We start from the raw sequence: 15535 nt of genomic DNA on the forward strand, positions 1-15535 counted from the left end.
TGTATCTGTTTATCTCTATGAATAGCAATGGACATTCCTCTGTGGAATGTTGGCTTCTGTTTGGTTGATTTAATCAGCAGAACGAGTGGGTTTTGCTGGGAGGGATTGAACTGCCCCCCTCGGAGCAGAACAGGAAGTTTTTCAGTCCTGCCAGGTCATGGGTTTGGAGTTTGCGAGGGGGCAAGGCCTTGAATTCGACCTTTAAATAAATATCAAATTCAAAATTTGCTCTGTAGGAACATGTGCCTCCTGCAGCCCAGGGCCTGACGCAGTGGTTCCTGCGATGGATTCAGAGGGCGGCCGATGGCTCCTGTCACCTCTTCATGCTGTTAGATTGTTTTGTGTCCCTGCTTTACACTCAGGTGGAACCATCAGAGGCCCTACTATATCAGCCCGCCTCATTTTGCGTGGCTGCTACATGCCAAGCGGTGGCCACAGGATTCGGGTTTTAAAAGCTCAGGTTCCCAACCCATTCTGGTGGAACACAGCTCTTCCTTTCCTTCCACAGTATGACCTTTCCTGTGACATTTGACTGTAAAATTAAAACAGATGTTCCACAGATCAGAAACGCCTTCAGGCAGATGGCCTCCCTAGGCCTGTTCTTGAAGTTCACTGCCACGTCCACCAACTACCTACCTAAAACCACGCAGCAGCGTGGCAGAGAGAACATGTGGAGGAAGGTTGCTCTTCCTCCTTGCTTCTAGATTGCAGAGCCTGCCAGGGCCTTATGCTCCTCGCGTAGAACACAGCTTCACCTCCCCGTGTGTAGGGAGCCTCCCCTGGGGATGGGTTAATGTGAGTTTTATTATTCACTTAGCAAACACTGATTCCGGGAGTAGTAAGGCTGGGGCAGGACCACTCCGTGATCCTGGTGTAAGTGCCCGACTGAGGCTGCAGCGGGTCCTTGGGAGCAGAGAGGAAATGACTGACCCTGCTCGGGGTTGTTGGAGAAAGAGGCAGCGTCTCGGGATTCCTCGCCAGTCCCTGGGCCTAGTCGTCAAACACTCCTGCCCCATCAATATAGGATGTTCTTTTTTTTTTTTTCTTTTTTAAAGATTTTATTTATTGATTCATGAGAGACTCAGAGAGAGAGGCAGAGACACAGGCAGAGGCAGAAGCAGGCTCCACGCAGGGAGCCCCATGCGAGACTTGATCCTGGACCCTGGGATCGCAGCGTGAACCAAAGGCAGATGCTCAACCGCTGAGCCACCCAGGTGTCCCAGGATGTTCTTATTCTTAGCAAATAAATGCATGTTCACAGACAGAGCTGTTTCCTCCAACTTTCACATTGGTTAGTGTCAGCATTAGGACTAGGATCCTAGAGCACAGTTTCAGCTTCTAGGGGTCTAATGCTCTGCGGACTAATGAAGTTTTTTTTTTTTTTTAAACTGGCAAGTAATCATATTTACAAAGCAATTTTTTTGACCTGTATATCCTTAAGAAAACAAAAAATGGGAATAAATCTCAATATTAATCACATTGAATTTGATGGAAATTAGAATCTGTTATTTAAGAATTCCTTATCACGTACTTACCAGTCCCCCCTAACCAGGTGCCTAGAATTTATGTGTACTCCTGCAGTATTCATTATTGGTTTTATTTATATCAGATAATCCTAATCTGTGTACCTTCTGGATTTAGTAAGTGTAATGTAGGGTTTTGTTTTTTTTTAATGTTTGTTTGTTTTCTTTTTTTTAATTGTTGCTTTAGATGTAGCTTGAGGTCCAAGGTGAATTTATTGACGTTCATTTCAATTTGATTCCACATCGTGGTTCCCCTCTATCTCTCTTACGATCAGATCCCCAGGCTACTTTTTGTTTTCCTGTGGCATTATCAGATGGTTTTTGCTGAGTTACATACAAGTGCTGCTTTCCTTTGGTGACCTCTGTGACCTCTAAAGGTTCCAACAAGCTGGGCTCTCCCAGGTAAGGGAGTTTGTGCAGGTTGGTGGTGAAATGTGAGCATATATGCTCAGTGGCCATTTCTCTACCTCACCCTCATCTTCATTTACTTATTTTGTATGAGCTCTGACTCTGCTCCAGCAAATCCCAGAAGGTGGGGCCACCGACTGGTTCTTTTGATGGAGGCAGAAGGACATAACTCTGCCAGCTTGGTTGTAACAGAAACCAGGTCACTCAGGGGGACCTCAAGACACGTGGCCTTGCTGTGCCCTGTCCCGTGTGCACACACAGTCTGTGTGCCATTTATCCAGACGGGCTGGCAGGAGGGTCTGTTTTGTTAGGGAATCCATACAGTAAATTGCATATAACACCTGTCTCACCTGTCTCCTTGTGTTTGACTTGAGAGTTTATTGTGCTGTTCCTTTTCACGTAGAACGTACCAAATGACAGGAAAATAGCCCTGATAGTTTTCTCTTTGTGGGAAATAGTGGGATAAGGTGGATGGCAACATGGCAGCGTGTCTGAAATCAGTTTGGGCCCATGTCCTGAGAGGGTACATATATTATGTTGAATTGTAGGAAATGTGATCACTTTTGATCTAGAAGAATGGCAACGCCTTATGTGTAAGCTAATAAATAGTTCAAAAATTGGACCATCACGTAAGGAGGGTACACTTTGGAGCCAAATAGTAGTTATACAGGGAGGCAAAATACAGCCTGTGGCAACTTTTATGTGGCTCACAGTGCTTTTTATTTAAAAATAAGTAATTGCTAATCTTTTCATATTAGATTACAAACAAAATTCTGAGTTTTCTGTTTTTCTGCAAAAATCAGAATCTTGCCATACTAGGTGGGCAATCTTACATGGCAACATTAGCAGAGGCAGAGTGGCAGCTGTGTCCCTACAGAGCTCACAGATGTGTTCATTCCCACACTGGCCAGCTTCTGGCTCTCATGTGACCTTGACTGGCCTTATGGGCTTGAGGTTGGACACATGATATAGATACAACACATATGGGAAGTTGGGTAAAGAGAGAATTGGAAGAAGTCATTGGCTGGACCAGAGCCATTTATTTTGTTAATTATCCACCACCAACCAACACATCCAAAAAAGCTCCGGACACTCTGCACTGAGAAAGGACAGATAAGCATAATTAAGGAATCCTTTCATGTGCTAAGAGATGGGCAAACTCTTATTAAAAGTTTTGGCTTGGTGCTCCTCAGTCAAGTAGGATGTGATGACAGCTTTCTTCCACTGGCCACCATTCATGTTATAGGCTAATATCTATTTTGTTTTTAAATTCCTGACATTTATGAGAAGAGGTCACTGGACAGTGACCGTGTCCTAACTTTAACATAAAGGAAAGTTCTTATGGACAAATATATATATTTTAAAGTATCAGATGTTTATTGCTACATTATCCATATTGGAGGGAAAACTGGAAATAAAGAGAAGACTGATCAACAGAAGAAGGACTGAGTAAGTTATGGTACACCAACATCATGAAATATGTAGTATTAAAACAACAAATTGGCAGGACACCAGTTGACTTGGAGGGATTTCACTGAGAAGTAATACTAACTTAAGATTTAATTAGTTCTTCCTATGTATTAGGCACAGTTCCAAGGGCTTTCCACGTATTAACTCATTTGATCCTTGTAGCTACCCTGTGAGCTCTGTGCTATTCTCTCCATCGGACAAAGAGATTGAGGCATGGAGCAGTTAAGTCAATCGTTGAAGAATAAGCATTTAGTATGTGGCAGGGCTAGGTTATGAACTCATACAATCCAGGTAGGCAGATTTTTAAAAGTAATTTTGAGGTTAGATATCAAAGGACATTACCAATAAGAAATTTAGCTATAGAATATTAATTCATAGCTATTCTAGAATTCTCTGGATTCTTCTATTTTATTTATTTATTTATTTATTTATTTATTTATTTATTTATAAATATTTTAGCAATTTATTCATGAGAGGCACAGAGAGAGAGGCAGAAACATAGGCAGAAGGAAAAGCAGGCTCCATGCAGGGAGCCCGATGAGGCACTCCATCCCAGGACCCCGGGTATCACAGCCTGAGCCGAAGGCAGACGCTCAACCACTGAGCCACCCAAGCGTCTCTCTTCTCTTATATTTTAGACTCTTAGACTCCTTATGCTGTCTCAGACCTCGGGAATCATGTAGTCTTCTGGTTTTCAAACTTAACCCTCCTTTTCCCTCCTTAAACCTACTGTCTTCCTGTAAGCAGAATGGTACTGACCTGGAGCTCCTCTGCCTTCTTTTTCCCCTGGGCGGTCGTGCAAATGACAGATCCAGTCCACCTCCTTTATATTGCAGGTGCAGAGATGAGTTCCAGAGAGAGAGCCTAACATGTGCTGAGTGCATGTTTCCAGGGATATTATTAGGCCTCACACGTAGGTTTTATTATGCCCATGAAGGAAACTGAGATTTATAGGGAAATTGGACCCAATGTCACAGAGGAAATTGTTGCCAGGGGTGGGTTGAACCTTCTCTTCTAGGGTCCTTCTAAGCTAACATTGGGAGCTCCAGTGGCCAACCCGAGGCCCTTCAGTTGAATGTCACCTTATCTTGATGTTGACTTAATTAGGCAGTTGTTGCGAACTTCTCATTTCTATGGCATTGTTTGCCATGGGTGATAGTGGAGCAGTGCCTTAGAATGGGTACGGAAGGGCTTTTGTATTAGTCGGCTTGAGCTGTCATCACTGAACACTGGGGGCTGGGTGCCTCAAACAACGGGAACTTCTTTGGCATAGTTTTGGAGGCTGGAAGTCTGTCCAGATCCAGGTGCTTTCTGGGGACAGTGCTCTTCCCTTGTCTCCCTCATCCATAAAGCTAGGGATTGGACTTGATGGTCCATAAACCTTCCCGCCCTTCTTTCATTGTTCTTGATCTCCCTTGTAGTTGAGGGAAATTGTTGGGGTCCAAGTGGTGTCTCCTAAATGTCCAGTGAGTGGCTAAGTGCATTCATGCTGTGACAGTAATCCCAGGATTATTCCCTTGAGAGATAGGAAGCTGCCAGTTGTTCTTTACTCAGTTATAGTTGTTAAGTAATGACAATTCTCTGGTTGTGAAGCCCTAAGAAAAGATTTTCTCTACTGCTACCTCTTTGTTTTTGTCCATGTTCTTGCATGTGTCTGTGGAAGTCAGGAGACTTTATAGTCAAGGATTTGCCTGGCTATGGGAGGCAGCCCCATCTTATACAGGCACTTGTGTTATCCCTTCTGGGAATTTGTTTTCATCTTTCCTGCTTTTTTTTTTTTTTTAAAGATTTTATTTATTTATTTATTGGTGATTGACACAGAGAGAGAGAGAAAGAGAGAGAGAGAGAGAGAGAGGCAGAGACATAGGCAGAGGGAGAAGTGGGCTCCATGCAGGGAGCCCGATGTGGGACTCGATCCCAGAACCCTGGGATCACGACCTGAGCCAAAGGCAGAGGCTCAACTACTGAGCCACCCAGGGATCCCTCATCTTTTCTGCTTTTTATTTCCACTGCTTTGGAAATGTTCAAGGATGTGGATTAAGGATGGAGTGAGGGGTTGGAATTGGGAGATTTACAACAGGTAGAGCTGAGAATGACTTCCCATCAGCAGCTCCTCAAAGATGGGTGTTGATTTCTCTGCTGGGTACCAGGCCCAGCGCTAACCAGCTACTTATCACTTTCTCTGTGACTCAGTCAGTGATGGCCTCTCGTTCTGGAGACCTTGACTGGAAAGTACACTTTGCTATCAGCAGGGCTCTTTGTAGTATTTGGCTCTGTTATCTAGAGCATTTTGGATTGAACCCAGCATGCTCTGATCTGCAGGGCCAAGACTGATATGGTGGGACTTGGAATAGTAGCCGCGGAGCAGGCAGTGAGATTAAGGACGGGGAGGCCCCTTTAACAACCCCTGCCAATAGCACTCTCTCCTTGAACTAGAGAGTAAGGCTCACTTGACTCTTTCCTCTAGGTGGTTTCTCTTTTGTACAAGCGTGTAGGAGGTTTTTTTTTTTTTTTTTTTTTTTTCTGTCCTCTAAGGCCAGGTCATGTGAAGAAAGGAAGTGTGGCCTCTGGCATATGGGAAGCAGGGAAAAGCAGGCAGACCTGACTCAGACTCAGACCCGAGCCCAGGTACTTAGCTGCGGGGGCAAGTTTTCCAAGTCCCAGTGTTCTCCTATATAAAATGAGGTTAGGAATAAAATCAATGTATGGGCTTGTAATGAGGAATGCATGAGTAAAGCGCCCACTGCACAGGGGGCACTTAGCGCATGTGGCTTTTCTTTCTCCAGAAAGGTCAGACTTTCTGGAATGGGAGTCTTGAAGTTGGAGACCTGGTTTTGGAGCAGAGGGGGATCTGCTTGGGACACCAGGTCAGAGGGCCAGAGCTGGTGTTGAGACCATGGGACGGAAGAAAGGACAGACACCCACTCGGGCACTTCCTTGGTGTGGGAAGGGATTGATTTGCACCAGAAATGTCATGCCTGTCTGTCACATCTGTAAGGAAAGCTAATATTGATCTCCCTTCTGTATTGCCCAAAGCTGCCCCTTCCCCCATTTGATGATATTTGGTGACTCATTTGAGAAGTAGTCGTCGAAGAAAAGCTTTAAGGAGAAAGGTACATGGTCACATCTGGGCCCCCTTTTGCACCATCCTGGGCACAGGCGGTTCTCCGCTTGGCCTCTTGCAGTGGTAGAGGATTTATGTGATCCTAAGAAGGTTTTTGGTGTTCTTTACAGAAGTGAGATGCCTTAACCTAGAGGTCTTTTCGCCCCTGTGGAATATAAATCGGATTAGGAGCTCTGTGTGCTCTGCCGCAAATCATTACACGTCTACATTTTGCTCTTATAAAATATGGATAATGACACGACTCTGTCTCCTAGGAGTTCGAGTGCATTAGCTAATGATCATGAAACCTTAGAAATAGGAAATTCGTATGAATGCCGAGAGCTGTTGTAATTACACATTTGCATCAGTTGCTTGGCATCTGTGCTTTCAACATGGGCATAGTCGGGTTGATTCCTGTTCTTCTAACTGTAGAGCAAGCTTAGCAGAAAGAAGCTCAGAGACCCCGAGAGCGGCTAAGTTGTCACGGTGCCTCGTGGAAACCCTCAAGTAGCTCGGGCTGGACGGGTTTGGTCTGGGCTGAACTGGAAGAAGAGCCCGAGACATTTTAAGGGCCCTGAAGTTAAAGGACCCTGGGAGCCAGGGATGGGAAGGGCCTCGAGCTCATGTCCCCTGTCCCTGTGACCTCAGACCCGTCGCTTTATCAGCCTTGGTTCTGGGCGCCAGTCAACATGCTGCACAGCAGCGGGGCTTCTTGGGTGTGGCCCGAAGCTTCTGGAGTATTTGTGGCCCGCAGAACAGTCCGCTTTTCCCTTTTTCTCCCACAGATAATTATTCTCAGACTTAGAGACCCTTTAAAACTATGTTAAAAGGTAACGTTTTGAATGCCTTGAGTAGAAGACTTAAAAAAAGAAAATAGGTGTGTGTTTCTGGAGGGGGTCACGACTAGTGAGCAGGCGTCGGGCCAGCCCGTGGCTGATGCGGTTTTTCTTTGGTCTCAGGCAGCGGAGCTACCGCCGTGGTGCAGGCTGCCCTGTGCAAGCCCCGGCAGGAGCGCGTGGCAATTAAGCGGATCAACCTGGAGAAATGCCAGACCAGCATGGATGAGCTCCTGGTAAGTAGATCGGGGGCCACCTGCCGGGTGCGCCCCCCGCGTCCGGCCGCAGACCCCGCGGGCAGCAGGGGAGCCGAGGGCCAGGCGGCCGCGCGCCCTCCAGGCCGGACTCTCGGTCCCCGGCTCCTGCTGTTGTACCCGACGATCGTGTGCGGGGTGCCCGCCTTCCTCGGCTCTGAGGGCAGGTTGGGGTTCGGGCCTCATCATTCCAGGGGGGATGACCTCGAAGGTCAGGTGATGCTGAGCGCAGAGGGCTGGAGCGCTCCCGGCCCTCCGTCTGAGCCGGACGCCAATAGGGACAACTCCCCGAACCCTTGGTCCGCGCTTTGCCCTTCAGACATTACGAAAGGACCTGCAGACCTCAGTCCTTCAAAATGCTGCAGGGTAGCTTGCATTTGGCCAATACGAGGAGTTTGGTTTTTCTACGTGGCAACTTGTGCCTAGGCTGACTGCAGTACGTACGTTACATAAATAATTGGAGCTCTGACTGCGGCTATGACCATAGTAGCATTGGTTGGTTGAAGGAACATTTGCTCTTGGCTTAACTGACTCATTATTAAATGAACAGCTTGGCAAATGGTTATTAGTTGCCCGGCAAACTGTGAAGGGTTTGAGAGTTTAATCTCATAAATATAGTTGTCGTTATGCCTGCCAATTTACTTTTTTTTTTTTTTTCCTTTTGGCCATTTATTTGAGGATAATAGGAAACTGCAGTGGAGGAGTTAACTGATTGGTTATCCCAGCCCTAATCCCAGTACAAATATTAGTCCAGTAGCTCCACACAAGCTACAAAGTATAATGACATTTGGCTCCAAATGAAGAAGCCTTTTGTTGTATTCTACATTGGGAATGGAATGTCATTAACAAGAGCTTTTTGTCTTTACTCAGAATATAGCTTTTATTTCAGGCTTAATTACAGCACACTATAGTATAAATTAAGTAGAAGGATAAAGCTGTACTTTTCCAGAGCTGTTTGGCCTCACATTTTAAAGTAGGCTACACAAGGCATAGATTTCTAGGGGACTGAAGCAACAGATTGCCAGCTAAGACTCAGATTGATATAAGGGCTTCCATGATTTAATGTTCATTTCAAGACAAAAAAACAAAACAAAGCAAAAATCTCCAAAAACCCTACAAAATTTGTACGTATATAAGACTTTGACCTTCTTCAAAATTTCAGCTATGCTTTGCTCTTACTGAAATTACTGTTGCATCCTGTTGTTGCTTGTGATCACACTGACCAACAAAACTGTGCTTTTGTCATCCGGCCAGTTTTTTGAAGGTCACTTTCCCCAAGTGGAAAAAGCACTAAACAAACCGTGGGGAGAGTCAGCTCTGACCTCTGCCACCAACTTGTTTTCTTTTTTCTTTTTTTTTTTTTTTTTAAAGATTTATTTATTTATTTATTCAGAGAGAGCGAAAGAGAGGCGGAGACACAGGCAGAGAGAGAAGCAGGCCGTACGCAGGGAGCCCGACGTGGGACTCGATCCGGGGTCTCCAGGATCACACCCCGGGCTGCAGGCTGCGCTAAGCCGCTGCGCCACCGGGGCTGCCCACCAACTTGTTTTCTACCTTTGGTCAAGTCACTGTTTAGAAAGAGACTTGGATGGGGAAATCTCTAAGATCCCTTTAGAGGGTCCTCAAATTCTGTGGCTGTACTGAGTATACACTAATTTTTGTTTTTAATTGGAATTTACAGTATGGGCTGCCTCATGTTGCCAGGCTTTTGTGGCCCAGCTATGGGCGCATGAGATTGTGTGGAGCAAAGTTGCTGTCATCCTTTCAATTTCTAATACTGCTGTTGCTCGCACTTTCATTATCTCTCTGGGTTCACATTTTGGCAGTGTTTGGACATCCGGTATCCTAATAATCCTTTAATTCTGTGTGTGTGTATGTGTGTGTGTGTGCATTATGTACAGGTCAGTGCCCTGCATCATTTCACAAACTGTGCCATGTGTTAACTGGAAGCTATTGTTCTTGTGAGAAACAATGGCCACTGGAGTCCTTATCTTGTGAGAGTTTATGTCATAGAAGTCACAGTTATCAACTATTTGCTGCTTGTTGGAACATCTGCCTCCCCTGCTGAAACGGTATCACCTCCCGCTTCCTACTTGCTGCTGTGTCCCTGCCCCCTTGCCTCAACTCCCACAGTAAGGTAGGATTTCTACTCACGAGTCAGATGTGGTGGCGTGGAGCAGTTTGGACAACTGGCCCCAGACTCTGCTTCTTTGTACAGTAGAGGCTGTTAGATTCTGTGGTCATGTGGATGGAGTTTCCTTCAGGTCTGGCTGAAGGAGGACTCAAGTGGTCATGATTTCTGAAGCAAAGTGATAATTACAGTACTAGCTTCTCTGAGAATGAAGGGAGGAAAAGAAATACTAGGTGAAATCACTGGTGCTAAATAATTGGTGCTTTACATAAGATTTATTTACTGTTGAAATGAGTACTGTAATACTCCTCAACGGCAATTTGGTTCTAGATCTAATACACATTTAGCAATTTATTTGGTAAATATTTAATGAGTCTCTACAGTGTGCTTAGGCCCAGAAGGAGGGTGAGTTTTGGGTATGTGTATCAGAGGACAAAGCAGTATGCTTGCTAAAAATTCATCTTAACAGCAATTAGATTAGAAAACCCTAGGATGGATGTTTTTCTTGGCATTTGGTGGTTATTAATCTAATTCTTTTTCTAGGCATTTTTAAAGTTTCCATGTATGTTTTGGAGTTTGGCCTTTAACTATATCCTAATCTCTCTAGGTATGATTTGGTGGTTAATTTTCTAGGAGCCAAGGGATGTTACTGGTCTGTTCTGTGTTCCTGACCATTCCTACCTAGATACTTTGATAATTTCTGAGATTTGTTAATCCCACATGTTTTAATCCCGCAGTGGAGTAAATGACTATAATAGGCCTAACACTCTTTGGGAGACATTTATAGTTTCAGAGCAGAACTTGCTAACCACATAATTATTAAACCTACTAGATGCTCGACACTGAGCTAGGCAATGGGAAAAACAGATGATTCCTGGTTTCGGGGGAGTCTGGGGACTGGCAAGTGAGTTTCTTCATTTTTATATTGAGTTGGTGAGCTTTTTGAGTTAGGGATATCTTTTTGCCCCTTTTCCCTCTATTTATCCAGAAATAGCTCAACAGATTCTCTAATGTGCATTCCGTGGAGGGAGTTCTTGCTTCTCAGTGGGAATTTCAGGCTTGCTAAGTGGGTCTGACCCACTGTCATGCAGGGTAGTATATTCTATGTGAAGATGGCCTTGAGGTCTCTTGAAAGAGCTTAGTTCTCTGGTTTGTGGCCAACCACAAAGGTTAGGGATGCTGCTCGAGGGCCCACTTGCCTTAAAATTCCATTTCACGAGTGAATAATTAACCTCTCTTTTGAAGTTGTCTTTCAGTCTCTATCACCAGGTGTCAGTGATTTCCATAAAGGTGACATAGTCATGCTTCCTTTTATCCTAAAACCCACTTTTTCCAGCCTTCAGGAGACTCTTATTAAATTTTTTACCCAGAGACTGATGGACATTTTGGCTCATCACCGTACTTGACTTTACGATTTTTAAACTTTAACCATCTCCTTTTCAATGTTCTTTCTCTAGACTCGAGTTCTCACATTTTAGTCTTTGGTTCCTAGTCACAGAGAACTCTGTAGCATTTTCTTGCTCCTTCACAAACGTTTGTGCCATCAAAACTTACAGTTTAATTTTTAGGGGCAGGAGTATTGTGTATAGGAGAAACCATGGCCCTGGGGCCAGGCAAAGAGCTTGTTTCTTCAAGGAGAAAAAAATGAAAGGAAAAAAAAAGTCTAGTGAAGGGGCACCTGGGTAGCTCAGTGGTTAAGCGTCTGCCTTTGGCTTAGGTCATGATCCTGGGGTCCTGGGATTGAGTCCCGCATCAGGCTCCTAACAGGGAGCCTCCTTCTCCCTCTGCCTGTGTCTCTGCCTCTCTCTGTTGTCTCTCATGAATAAATAAATAAAATCTTTAAAAAAAAAAAAGATCTAGTGAAGGGATTCCATTATGAAATAGTATGTACTGATCATTATAATGTTTTATCATACAGTGAGTGACAAATGTGAGCAGAATCCTTTCAAAGAACAATGGCTACACATGGTTGCTGAAACTTGTGTGGAGGAGAAGTGGCTTCCTGGTCAGAGGGTCTGTGTTCCTCGCCTGGATCGCAGACTTGAGAGGAATCGCTTTCACCTCTGGCCCTCAGTCTCCTCATTTATTCAGTAAGGAATTCTGTTAGATGACAAAACATATTTTCATCACCAAAGTGATGGTTCTGCGTATTGAAAAATTAATCCTTTTAATGAAATTCCTTTTGATAATCACTTGAACAGAAACACTGAACACTAGCAAATTATGCCCTATAACTCAGGATAGAATCAAGTCACTCCAATATTATAGGATAGCAAAAACGATCCACTGTAAAGGCATAGATTTGGGTACACAGTGTGCCATCTGCCTCTCATGTACATAATGAGTTTCTGTCTTTGGCTGGAAAGAAATCTGGCATCTGCCATTCTCTTCCTATATCATCTCGATAAGGATATTTTGCTGTGTTTCACTGATGGTATTCATAGATAAATCAAGAGCTTACTTCCCTCAGAACAAAGCCACTGCCCTCATTTTGCTTTTTGCTAGAATGTTATTTTATTCTTTCTTCTCTTGATCTGCTGTTCCCTCTCTAGTCATCTCTCCCTTTCTTCCTACTCTCCTTCTTTGTGTTTAAAGGAATGAATGAGCTATGATTTGTAGGTTATTCTGGATACTTACTTTGCCTAATGGTCATTTAAGAGAATAGTTTAATTATCCCCTAAGAGTTTAGTTATCCGACCTAGGCTTCTCCTATACTTTTAAGATTAAATTATATGGGACCTTTGAATAGTTCTTCTAACTTGATGAGTTCACCTTTTAATTGAGGCTTAACAAATTAAAAAACAAATTAAAAAAAACAGTTTTGTAATTATGTCAATACTTTTGTAAGCCTTGTTTGTTATAGAAAAAAAATTACACCGGTTTGAGGACGTTGACTTAAAGAGCTGGAAGTTATACTATATGTTGGCAAATCAAACTCCAATAAAAAAAATATACACAAAAATAAATAAATGAAGAGCTGGAAGCTATAATGTGTGTTCTCTTTATTATATAAACAAAAATATTTTTCCATGCTTTTTGAACGAAAGAATTTTCTAATTAGTGAATTAATTATTCATATCCCAGCTCATTCCTCATCATATGTGGTAACAAATTGCATTTGGCTGTTTCTTGTAGAATCTTTTCTACCAAGCGTATAGCATTAAAATACAAGCCAGCTTCACTGAATGTACCATTTTGAGCATTTCAGGTCTCAAACATTGAATTTTGTACTGCTATTTGTCCCTTGCTTATTTTTTGTAAACATTTTCATACAATTTGGTGTTTGTGTTTACTAAAATATAGTCCAAATGAAGGCAGGATTAAGAATGGGAAATTTTTGGACATTTTGAAGATAAACATTTTTAAGAAATTAGAGAATATATTACATGTGCAAAACTATTTTTACAGCTCTGAAGTTACATTAGCTGGGAATACATATGATTTGGTTGCAGAAAACATTTTTCATTTTGGAACATCAAATTTAAAAGTCATAGTTGATTCGGATAATAAATATACTAATTGAATTTACTTTTAGGTGTTTTTCTACATTTGTTAGGAATGGCTTGCTAAAATATTTAACGTTTTAATGTTTAAAAACATTAATGTTTTTCATGTTTAAAAAATGAGATCATTTTTTTGCCCATAGAGTAAGCAGAAATGAATATTTCAAGGACACATGTTTCTGGATTTACATGTGCTCAGTCACAAAGAGACCCAGCACACTACTGATTTTCAGAGGAGGAGAAAGTGGGGAAAACATGCCTAGATTGGATACGACTTTAGTTATACGTCGTTTATTTTCTATACCTCACTTTTGCCGTCCTCGTAGACTTCTGGAAAATGTTGTTGGCTTGGGTTGAGACAGATGATTTTGTTCTCTCCTCTGTTATCTTTATTTTGGTTTGGTTATTTCCACAATTAATTAGCTGCCGTGGAAACAGAAGGACTGTGGGATACTCAGGGAGAAGGTTGGCGAGTGTTGGGCAGGGCTCTGGCTGCTTCTGCAGGAGGGCTGTTTCCTGGCACAGCCCCAGGCTGCAGACTGTAGTCCTCCCCACACCGCCACCCCCTCCAACCCGGGTGTGGGCCAGGGGGCACCACAGAAAAGACACATTTGACCTCATATTCTCATCATTTGGTGACGAAGCCAAATAGAGCAGCTGTGCTAAAAGTTGGCCTGGAGGTTTCCAGCAACGTCAGTTGGCTGACAAGAAAAAGTCTTCCTGTTTCTGTTTTTAATGAAATCTTCAACTTTACTTTTTCCAGGACTTCCAATCGTAGTCAATTAAATGACCATGCAGCAGTTATTGATAGCTGAATCTGATTCAGATCCCATGAGGGCCAACTTAAGAGCTTCCAGAACCCATAGGGCATCCTTATTACTGTTTGCTGAAGAACTCCTCAGCCAACTCTGGAAGAAATTGGCTTCCCCCCATTGGGTTTTCCGATAGTATTTCAACACCACATTTTTATTCTTTGAGTTCTTTCCCCCTCCTTGTTTCTTTTGAAGAAAAATACTGTACCAGTGGCTTCTTATGTTTTTGAGCAAAATTCTTCCTTTTCTTTTTTTTTTTGGACAGTTTTTGCAGAGTGTCCAACTTTGTGACATCATCACCCAAGCTGTAGGCCCTGGGATGTACATCCTATGCTGTCAGCAAGCAGACATTTACCCATTGTGATTGCCCTGCTGATTTCGAGAGATTTTCCTGCCCTCCATCGCCCATGACAGTCTACCTCTCTAGTTTTAAATACGTCTCTACAAACGCTGATTAAGGCTAGCACAGAATTCATGCTCCCCTCGTCCTCTATTTTTTTTAAACGATATTTCCCCATCTTCAAAATACCTAAACTTTTCCCATTTCTGATCTTGCCTTCAGTGGACGGTACTTGCATAAACACAGATACCAAGTCATATGGAGGTAACTACAAGACTAAATGGCAAGGAGCATTGCTTGATCCGCTTGGAAAGGGTGCAAGTCAAAATATTTGACTTACTCTTTCTTGAGGAGGTTTCTCCCTGTTGATGTTCTTACTCCAAAAGAGGCAAGAGGGATCCCTGGGTGGCGCAGCGGTTTGGCGCCTGCCTTTGGCCCAGGGCGCGATCTTGGAGTCCCGGGATCGAATCCCACGTCGGGCTCCCGGTGCATGGAGCCTGCTTCTCCCTCTGCCTGTGTCTCTGCCTCTCTCTCTCTCTCTCTGTGACTATCATAAACAAATAAAAATTAAAAAAATAAAAAAAAAAAAACAAAAGAGGCAAGAGTTTTTGCCGCACAGGTGATATATAATTTTTTTATGGTTAGAAATACCTCCTACTGACATTTTCGTGATTGAAAATGGCAATCCAAAAAATACATTGCTCTTATAAGAGCTTTGTCGATCTTTTCCTCCCATTTTGTGGCGGACATTTGAGATCACTGTGAGGTTTATGGGTTTTGTCTTTGTTTTAATTCTGCTACTTACAATATTGGGGTATTTATGAACAGGGGTTAGGTTACCCTTCATTATGATGCTGATGGTAGGGAATTGCAAGCTGGAGAACCACTTTCTGAAAAGTCGTTTAAGGAATCATTTGGAGAATGATTCTCATCATCATTTAAAGAATTCTTTAAAAGCTTGCAGGATGTTACATACATTTTAGAGAGGTGTCTGGTTATCTCTTGCATTTAGAAATGTATGTTTCATTTGATAGTATTTATAAATCACACATGCTTTTTCCTTTTAAGATTAAGTTGCAGTGTGGAAATGTGCCTGGAAGGTAGATGTTTCAGCGTTTCATTGAAGGAATGATGCATTTCAGTGCTTAGCTCGAA

The 15535-nt window shown here is 43.1% G+C and overlaps 1 protein-coding gene across 11 annotated transcripts in view; it reads left to right on the forward strand.

Moving 5' to 3' along the window:
* The window catches only part of STK39 (serine/threonine kinase 39), a 315389-nt gene that overhangs the window by 77093 nt on the left and 222761 nt on the right, over positions 1-15535 (forward strand). For 10 of the 11 annotated variants that reach the window (XM_072810941.1, XM_072810948.1, XM_072810950.1 and 7 more), the window contains exon 2: positions 7464-7576. In XM_072810941.1, the coding sequence (XP_072667042.1) occupies positions 7464-7576 (113 nt within the window). Of the gene's footprint in view, positions 1-6403; positions 7335-7463; positions 7577-15535 lie in introns of those variants that run through there. The other variant, XM_072810946.1, reaches the window with a different exon arrangement.

This window comes from Canis lupus, chromosome 34 (genome assembly GCF_048164855.1).
Source record: "Canis lupus baileyi chromosome 34, mCanLup2.hap1, whole genome shotgun sequence".
NCBI lineage: Eukaryota > Metazoa > Chordata > Mammalia > Carnivora > Canidae > Canis > Canis lupus.